Below are 9,822 nucleotides of genomic sequence, written 5' to 3' on the forward strand. Positions count from 1 at the left end.
AATGTTATCCGTCCACCTTCCTGCATTTGCATTTGACAATCTAATTTCGTCACGGTAATGTTGAAATGACGGTTGGGTTAGAGCATACCCCTGCATTCACTGCTTTTTTACGAAGGTTTTTGTCTTTGATTGCACGCATGAAGTTTTGTGCGATATGTCTAATGCAATAGACATGGATAAAAGGAGGATTATTTCATTCGTTATCATGGTTATTGTAAGCACTCTCAATAACAACATGTTTGTCTGAAATCAAATAGAGATTGGCTTGTAGAGCAACATGTGTTATGAGATGACTAAGGACGAAACTCAAACCACCATCGGTTTCACCTTTAACCAGAGCAAATGCAATGGAAAAGACATTATTATTGTCGTCTTGTGAAACAACCATAAGCAAGGTGCCCTTTTATTTTCTCTATAACCAAGTTCCATCAATTTGAATAATAGGTTTACATAATGCAAAACCTTTGATGCATGGTTGAAACGCCTAAAAGAGTTGGTGAAATATTCTATTTCCACCAACACAAGTTTCGTCTGGCGTAAATGCTGAGAATGTCTCCATAATTGCAACTGTCCCTAGTGCGTATGTCTTAAGTGCCCATAAAAACCGTGAAAATTCTTTGTATGAATCCTCCCAGTTATCGCATACATGTTCAACAACCTTTGCCCTTGCAATCCACCCTTTCTTGTATGAGGGAGTATAATTATATTGTGTAACGATATGAGATATTATTATACTCGCTTTCACTAATGGATCCTTATTAACAAGCAGCAAAATGTCTTGACATATCAATTCAACATTTAATTTTCGGTGATCCTGTACAATACTAGTGGAAGTGCAACTGTGAGGTGGCTTTATAGAAGCAATCTTCCAAGAATCACTTCTCTTTCCGTGGGATGCAACCAACCGAAACTTGCAAAGAATGTTACGACATTCAATGACATACCTTCTCGAATCAGTGTGTTTTACACTTTAAACGGCAGAGTTATCCATGTAAAAAAATTTGATAGCTCGCACACATTCTTCTTTAGTGCGTAACCTATATCCCACTTTTAACTCACATTTTGCCCGCATATACGGATTGTAAAACACATTGTTGGATGCGTCATCGTCATGCAAGCCCATGTTTGTCATATGTTGAGGCGGACAATATACATGGCTTGGAGGTAATGGCGTTTGATGATCGCCATCTTCAGTGTTGTTGTTCAACATATGATCGACTCGTGTTTCACTTTCTTCTTCTTCGTCGTCAGCAACATCGACTTCCATTTTGGCTCCGACTTCATCTGAGTCTTCTGCTTCAAACTCATCAGGTTCAGCCTGACCAATTATCTGATATTGTTGAGATGGTAGAGTTTGTTGGAGAGTAATATATAACTCAATAGAGTTAAAACCAGAATATCCGTGACTAACAAACAGATATTCAACATCTTCATCGTCTTGCACCTTTAACGGGTAAAATTTAAATTGATTATTTTTAAAATAAATTGGATTATGGTATGTGATTTGTGACATAGGACAAGATCCTAGATAGGTTTCTATTCATTTTTTCAAATGCAAGAAATTTGAATTTCTCTTTATTGTAAATCAGATAGTTTCAGTGTTTCAAAAACTAAATCCGTATACATCATAGACATATGTCTCACCGTTGCAGTGAACATTGATAATATATTTGGATACATATGACATAGTATGATTCTTTTAGTATGACAATGAACTTGTGTTAGTTTGAGTAAGAGTATGCACTTGTATTAACTTGTGTTGGTTTGAGTAAGAGTAAGAGCATTAATAGTATGTGACAAGACCATGTATGGAAGAACACTCGCCAAGTCAATTGGTGATTGCTTTGGAAAATTGTACATGGTCGCCAGTCAGTTTGGCGCTTTCTGTGCACGCCCTCGAAATTTTACGCTGCACGCCATAGTCGTGCAACCTATAACCATGCAACCTATTGATAAGACCATGCATGGAAGACATGTCATGCCATATGTAACACCCTTATTGGGGTGTTACACCATACCATGAAGATCAGTTGGATTTAAGTTCCTCGTCGAGGATATGTACCTATATAATCCACGTCAAGTCACTTACACACAAGAAGGTTCAACATCTAACTCCCCACAAAATTACCAAACCAGCTACTTACAACCCCCTACCCAACAAAATTATCGGTCCACAAACAGACAAGCCTACGATCCTAACATGCCAACCACCCAACCACAATACCAAGAGCATACCCTATACCACCGCCAACAAGATGATGATCATCAAGACACCCAACATTGATATGCCCCTAACACATCACCCTACCATAACCGTCATAGCCAAAACACTTAGCGATCATTAGCACCAATCGTTCCTCCTGCTATATCCAAAAAGCCCAAACATCATAAAATCAAAACATGTAACAATCAAATGGCTACCAAACATCACAACAACCATTTCAACATTTCCTAAATGAATCATTGACACCAATTCACACTTCAATCGTTCTGGTTGCACCCCAATAACCTAAACGCACCCTAACTACTCTGACATGGGTCACGAACTCAGCTATGGATTGCATACACGAGACTTCGTGGAATTGACTGGATATCTTAGGGAATCTGTTGTAGGTGGTGGTGATGTTCTTAGATCCTCAAATCCTTAAACACATGGGACGAATCAACAACATGGGGTAGGGTCACGCGTTCGGGTAGCTAGGGATGTGGAATTGGAGGTTGATTGGGTAATTCCGTCAACGATATTACTATTTTTGGTTTTTGTATGTAAACGCAACCTAATATAATATTAATATTTACGATTTCGACTTTTATATAAAATGTCAATTATTATTAAAAATAATAATACAACACACACCGATGCCAATCCAATTGACGCTGCACTTAAAACTTACACATAAGTGTCAATTGGATTGACAACACTAGTTGCAAAAGTCAATCCAATTAACGTCACCTCTTTAAATTAGAGAGCATTCGATAATTGATTTAGCAACAATGTTTTAACGTGTTTTTTTTTAAAGTGGGATAATTTAGAAATTTATCTAAAATGTGATTATTATTATTTTGAAAAACTAAATTATTTGAAGAAAAAAAATCTCATTTTGTTTAGATCTTTGAGATTGAATTTTGAATCACCATTAAAATTTCTCTCTATTTACTCGTAATGGCACATTGTATCTCTTATACGAGGAGGCTAAAATATTTAAGATGATAAGGGTTGAGATGAGTTAGTTTTTGTTAGAGTGATGTTGTAAAGGTGAAAATGATAATGAAATCAATTAGAAATTATTTACCTATCTTTGTGCAATAAAAAAAGTAAAATAGATATGAAAATGTTAAACAGTCATTATAAAAAAAAAAGGAGTAAATAAATATGAATTATTCATAGATTATTATAAAAAAAATAGAGTAAAAAGATTTGAATAAAATAAATCTAACACTAATCATCTGTCCATGTGGAAAAAAAAGACTAAAATAAATTTAACATCATTCAATTCTTGTACAAAAAGAAATACAGTAAAATAAATCTAATTCTTATTACTTTTGTTGTGTTAAAAAGTAATTAATCAAATAAAATATATCCAAGAATATTTATTTGTTATTATAAAAAAATAGTTGAGAAAAAATATTATATATATATTATTCACATAAAAATGATTAATGATTTTGTTAATAAATTAGAAAAAATAGAATAAAATAAATCAAATTGTACTTTTGGTGCATTTTAATCATTTAATTAGTTTATTGATATCAAAATAATTAAAAAAACATATTTTTTATTTTTTAAATGGAAACTTAAATAAAAAATGAAATAAAGTAAAAAATAAACTAATTAAAAAGGGTAGTCGAGGGGATAAGTGTGCATATAAATCTTGCAACAGATATATACACGTAAAAACTTGCGACTACTTTCACCAATGTTAATAATTCGGGACTAATTTCAATTTACAGTGCATTACAAATTTAGAGATATATATCTATTAAATTCATAAAACTGAATGACTATTTTCACTAATATTTGTAATTTAAGATCTAATTCTCTATTCACTTATTTTAAAAAGTACCACGTCAACCTAAAATAGAAGTGCAAAATTATTGTTCAATATTTTCTTTGAAACTAATCAGCCATTGCACTTGAGACGAAGAACAAATATTGATGGCTCCCTGACCAAACCAAATCTGGTCCCATGAATGCAGTGTCAAAAATATGTAATCCATTGATCATTATTTGGCTCAATGAAAGCACCCTTTAGTTTACCAAAGGTTGCAGCCAGCATTATTTGGCTAAGTGACCAGATCAGAATCTCCTCACAATCACTATTAATTTCACGAAGTTAAAAATACTATAAGATGAACTTTGTCTCCTGGAACTTACTGTTCCATAGCTTCTAAAACAACATAAATTACTACTGCCCAAACAAACACTCAACACACCCATGTCAAAGGCAAGACCAATCCTAAGTTCTTTTTTACTAAATCTGCCTCCTTGAAGCAGCACACCACCACATCCTTTGTGTGAGGCGGCAGGAAATGGACGGTTGTCCTAGCCCAGTCAGTTGCACTGACATGATGCACAATTTAAGGCCTTGAAACAAAACAAAACATAGATCCGTATTGAACATCCACAAAGGAAGAAACACATCCAACTCAAGTGGTTAAATTATAATAAATTACTAGTAAAGATCTTGTGCACTTGCGGGGGGAAATTGCAGAAAGCAGAGGTGTAAAATTCTCCTACATGTCAATAGCAGAAGACTTTTCTTAGAATGGATGGATAAATAGATTCCTCCAAACTTCAAAGATACACGGGACAGACATCATTTTAGTCTTAATCAATTTAAGATGGACATTATAGAGACTAAATAGATGAAAGGAAGCGAGTGTAATGGCCCAAGAAATGACCAAATCAACTATGAACATGAGGAGGAGGTGGAAAACATGACAAGAAACCCCAGGGCTAGAATTAGGGCAAACACAATAGGGTGAAGCCCAAGTGGCTAAGGGTCTGCTATTGAGCATGTCCACACATCATCATAGTATCTAGATCCTTCTATTGAAACAAGTCATCCGTTTGTAATGGAAAGATTCTAGGCAATGAGTTGCCACCACCACGAATTCAGGGAATTCAATTATGCAGTGTACTATTTGTACTGAACAATTGTAATGAATAAACTATGATAAAAATTGAAAATATCCAAATCTGCTTTCTCTGTTCTTTCCAGCCCTCTTAACAAACCTACTTACATTGTGGAACAAAAGAAATGTCCATTCTGAAGATAGGAACAACCTGCTGCCTCAGATATTTAGAAGACCAACTTAATTTTCAGAGTTGGTAATTTTTAGAGTACAAATTTGAGTATTTAGTATTAAAGAACTAGAACAGCAAATGAAACATATTGTTTGTAACTGACAAGACTTGGACTAATGTCCTGCATATCTATAGCCAGTGTTATTGACTAATGGCCATGGCAGATAACAATGGCGGTTTTTGGGATCTCCGCAATGGTAAATATCAGCCAATATTGCAGGTTTTTCCGCCATATTCCACTATGGTGGTGCCACAAAGCGTCCGGTATGGCAGGATTTTGGCTCTCCGCCATGGACCGCCATTTGCCATCAACAACAATTAGAGGATCAACCAAATAATATCCCCACATCTTTAGAGAATCAAATCAAATATCAATAAGTCTCACAATAACTAAAAAGAAAGAAAAAAGTTCATTAGAGTAGCTAAACGACTTCATAATGTTCATACTTCATAGCATTATACATATACAAATTTACAAACAACAATGATAATATAAAAACATAAAGCTATATATCTTAGTTCAATAACACACAATCAGTATAATAACATCATACATTGCATTTCACAACTTCAACTACACATCATAAGTGCTTATATATAATCTACTTCAAAGTCAACTTTTCATATCAGCTATTCTAAAGCAGTTATGGACACTTCATAAGTTGTTTTCATAAACTCTCTTGAACCGTCATACAAGAGCCAACGGTAGTAAACATACTTAAATTAGTCAATCCAAACACACTCTAAGCTAATTAGATTAAGCAAAAGTTAAAAGTACTACAAACAACTAATACCTAAGCCATTAAGAAGTATCTTCAAAATGAAACAGAAACACTGAAAGTTGGACCTACATTTCACATAGCCATAGAAAACCCCAGATCACGACCATGAACAGTCAAGAAAACATTACCGGCAGTATCCGAATTGCCAGCATCAAGAGCAATAGCCGCGAATATCGATCGGAAAGCACCACAAACCACAGCAGTGGAAGAAGAATTGGTCTTGGGCGAAACACGAACCACCTTATGCAAACCCAAACGAACTCCATCAACGGCACAAGAAGAGTCTACACTGGAGATTAACGATAATCGACGGTTCATCTCTTTGGCCGAAACATCAACGTCTTCGGAAAGCAAATTGAAAGAAACCGACGTTCCTATGATGGTAGCACCAAAAATGCTGAAAGCTTTGTTGTTCTCTTCGGAGAAGGAAGCGTGAGTCATAGCACGGCGAAGAAGACTTATGGTCTTGAAAGTGTACCTGATAAGCGTGTAAGACGTTAGAGTGAGAAATTTGAAAATGAAAAGAGAAAAGAAAGAACAGAGGCAAACCCTAGTTGTTTTTGGAGGGTTTCGAGGGAGGATGCAAATGGTGAGAATGAGTGTCCTTGAATAGTGAGATGGGGAAGGATCGCAATGACGAAGAGAGCGAAGACGGTGAAGGTGGGTGTGGCACGAGTGGATCGCATTTTGAACTCAACGAAACTATGCAATTCGTCGTGCTTTTCACTATCACACTCTACTCAAGTTCAAAGCCCGGTTACTTCCTTGCGAATTGGTTACCCGCAAGGGGGAAAAAAACTAATGCTAAAGTTTAGGAAGAAAATTTTACAAGAAAATGAAAAAAAAAACAAAAATCAGGTGGCATATGTGATTGATTAACCATTTTGATAACCACTCATCAATTACTCTTTAAAAAGGATTATATAGTGATCTCATAATGTCAAAATTTATTTTTCCTCATATCTTATTCATTAATGTCACATCGCCATTTTTAGGATTTAAAACCCCTCTCCCCGTATCGACACTTATCTTATTTCCAATACATTTACTCTATACCTTATTTTTAATCCTTTCATATTTTCACTCATTCAATATTTTCAAATCTCTCTCATGTTCTCTAGTTCACGCCAAAGTCTCTTTATTTTCACAATCTTATTCAAGCTCATTCTTCATCAATATCATGTATTAGTTTTAAAACTCCTTCTTCGTTAACCTCCATTGTCTTCTCTGCATTTTCATCTGACAAGGTTTCTTCTTTTCTCCAACTTTGATTCTTCATTGATTTTTATCACAAACATTTTATGTACCGGTTCTTCAACATCCATTATCTTCTCAAAGCTGCTTTCGTTTCCTGTAGATTTTATATTATTCAAATACGTTTTGCAACAAACCTATACCGAATTCGTCATGTATATCCGTGAAATTGATTTTGTCAATAATGTTTGAAAGTTTCGCTTATGGTTTTGCATTTAGTAATCTTACTTGAAGTTGTGTCACATAAACACATTTATTGAAATTTTGCATTTAGTAATGTTACTTGAAGTTGTGTTATACCTTTGTGTCAGTAATTTATTTCTGCTGAATGTTTGTCATACACTGATCAGTGCATTTTGATGCACATTCTTCTATATTTATACTTATGCATTTCCATGTTTTAGTTTGGTTATTTTTCCCTTTTAATGTGTTTTTATAATTTATCTTATTTTTACACTTATTTGTTTTTCGCAGTTTATTTTCAGCATTAGCAGTCTGTACAAATAAATTCATAACTGGAGTTAGGAGTATCGGATCGAGGCGTGCTACCAGTCGTTGGAAAGCTAAGAGAAAGATATACAACTTTTATGTTGAAGCCAAAAGCTGATTCGGAGCGAAGACGTCTCAATTAATTCATTGGAGTTTCGTATTTTAGGAAATATTTTCTTTTGGGCCATTTGTTGGGCCGAATTTAGGTTTTTCGTCCCAATTTGAATTATAAGTGAAACCCTTATTCTGTTTAAAAGGAGGGCAGCCATGGTACTGTAGGAGAGACATTATTGACGATAACTTTTTGCTTTTGTACGATCATGAAGAGGAACTAATCTCCTAGAGTCAATCTGCTGTAACCGAATTTCCAAGGCTTTGAGGTTTTTATTCTATCAGTTTAATTTCGTTCTCTTTCAATTCTATTCTATGAAATTTCATTGCTTAATCTGTATTTTGTGGAATGGTTTTGATTAAATTCGTACGATTGCATTCCTAACCATTAATCGCCGTTTTCGTCGCTTTGTCGTTAAATTGCGTTTGTAAATCGTGTTTGCTTAATTCACGATTGTATTTATTCGTTTGCTTAATTCGGAATATAGGAATATAAATCTGTCATATATCTATTGCGCTTGTCAATCGAATTTGAATCGAATAGAGATCAAAGCCGCTTAGGGAATTGGTAGGTAAAAATCAATGATTAGCCGGAAACCGAAAACAGTAGATTGACTTATTTTATAATCGCTTATTTTAATCATTTTTTTGCTTTGTTTTCTAAATCGACCACTAAAACATAAACCCCCCTTAAATCGGTTTTATTAGGTTAAAAATAATACAAGAATCCTTGTAATACGATACTCGAGGTGTCGCTTTCCGTTTACTATATTTTATTACTCGTTTTTGACCCGTGTGCGACAGCGGATCAAATTGGCGTCGTTGTCGGGGATTCTTGTAGATTTTAACCATTATTATAGTCTAACTATTATTATAGTCATATGTGTTTTAGTATTTTTTTTTTGCCCTAACTTTTTTGCGTATTGGTCTTTTTGCGGTTTAAGATAAAAAAAATCTGTTTTTAAACAAATTGTCTCAGATTATTCCGATTTTCTGTCGATTCATTAGGAAAAAATCAGTAAGCAAAAGCCTCTATTTATGGGATAAATAGTGGATGCTGCCCTAAAAAATCGAAATTCCCTATTTTTCTATTTTTTATGATTTATTTTCTGTTTTGGTAGTTTCAGAAAATTCTGAAAAAATTCTCAAAATTCTTAATTGACGTTATTAGATTAATTTTCGTATTTTTGTATTTTTTTTATTTTAATCGTTTTTTTCGTATTTCAATTGTTTTTACTTAATAGGGACATTGTCGGTATTTTCCTATTTGTTGCTGCATTGCTGAATTAGTTGTGTTTTCTCATTGTTTGTTGATTTTTTTTCTATTGAGTTTAACATGGATGGCCAAAGAACTCTCAGAGAACTTGTTGCCCCTGATGTTGATTATAATGATTTGTGTATTGATAAGACTCCAGTTGCTGCCAAATCCTTGATTGAGAAGATGTCACTTAACTTCCAACAGTTCACAACAAGAGATGATTTTTTGGTCCAAGCAAAAGGTGTGAATGAGATTCAGGTTTCTTCTTCCAACAAAGCTCTAGAAACCAGAATTGATGAACTTACCTCTTTAGTGAAAAAATTGATGCTACCCATTCCACCACCACCACCATATAACCCTCCACAGGTAACCACCTCTTTACCTTCTGAACCTTCACTAGAGGAACTTGTCAAGCAAATGGTTGTAAACAGTCTCCAATTTCAGCAGCGAACAAATTCTAGTATTCAGACTTTACAAACGCAAATGGGACAACTTGCTACTCAAATAAATAACATGCAAGCCCAAGGGTCGAACCAGCTTCCAGCCCAAATAGTTGTCAATCCAAAGGATTCTAATGCTAATGTGAGTGCGATTTCGTTGAGATCTGGAAAGGTTACAGA

The 9,822-nt window shown here is 34.5% G+C and overlaps 1 protein-coding gene across 1 annotated transcript; it reads right to left on the reverse strand.

The window, feature by feature from the left end:
* Positions 1-5,846: 5,846 nt before the first annotated feature.
* Positions 5,847-6,917, reverse strand: LOC127073902 (protein NUCLEAR FUSION DEFECTIVE 2). Its single transcript, XM_051015149.1, has 2 exons — positions 6,640-6,917; positions 5,847-6,568 (listed from the first exon to the last, which is right to left on the reverse strand). The coding sequence occupies exons 1-2, from the start codon at positions 6,774-6,776 to the stop codon at positions 6,163-6,165; spliced, it is 543 nt and encodes a 180-aa protein (XP_050871106.1). The 5' UTR covers positions 6,777-6,917; the 3' UTR covers positions 5,847-6,162.
* Between the last annotated feature and the right edge of the window lie 2,905 nt (positions 6,918-9,822).

This window comes from Lathyrus oleraceus, chromosome 4 (assembly GCF_024323335.1).
Source record: "Lathyrus oleraceus cultivar Zhongwan6 chromosome 4, CAAS_Psat_ZW6_1.0, whole genome shotgun sequence".
In the NCBI taxonomy this organism is placed as follows: Eukaryota; Viridiplantae; Streptophyta; class Magnoliopsida; order Fabales; family Fabaceae; genus Lathyrus; species Lathyrus oleraceus.

Coding starts and splice junctions, on each gene's coding strand:
- LOC127073902 (XM_051015149.1), bottom strand. CDS start 6,776: ATGCGATCCACTCGTGCCACACCCACCTTCACCGTCTTCGCTCTCTTC. Junction 6,569..6,639: donor ACCCTCCAAAAACAACTAGG/GTTTGCCTCTGT, acceptor CACGCTTATCAG/GTACACTTTCAAGACCATAA.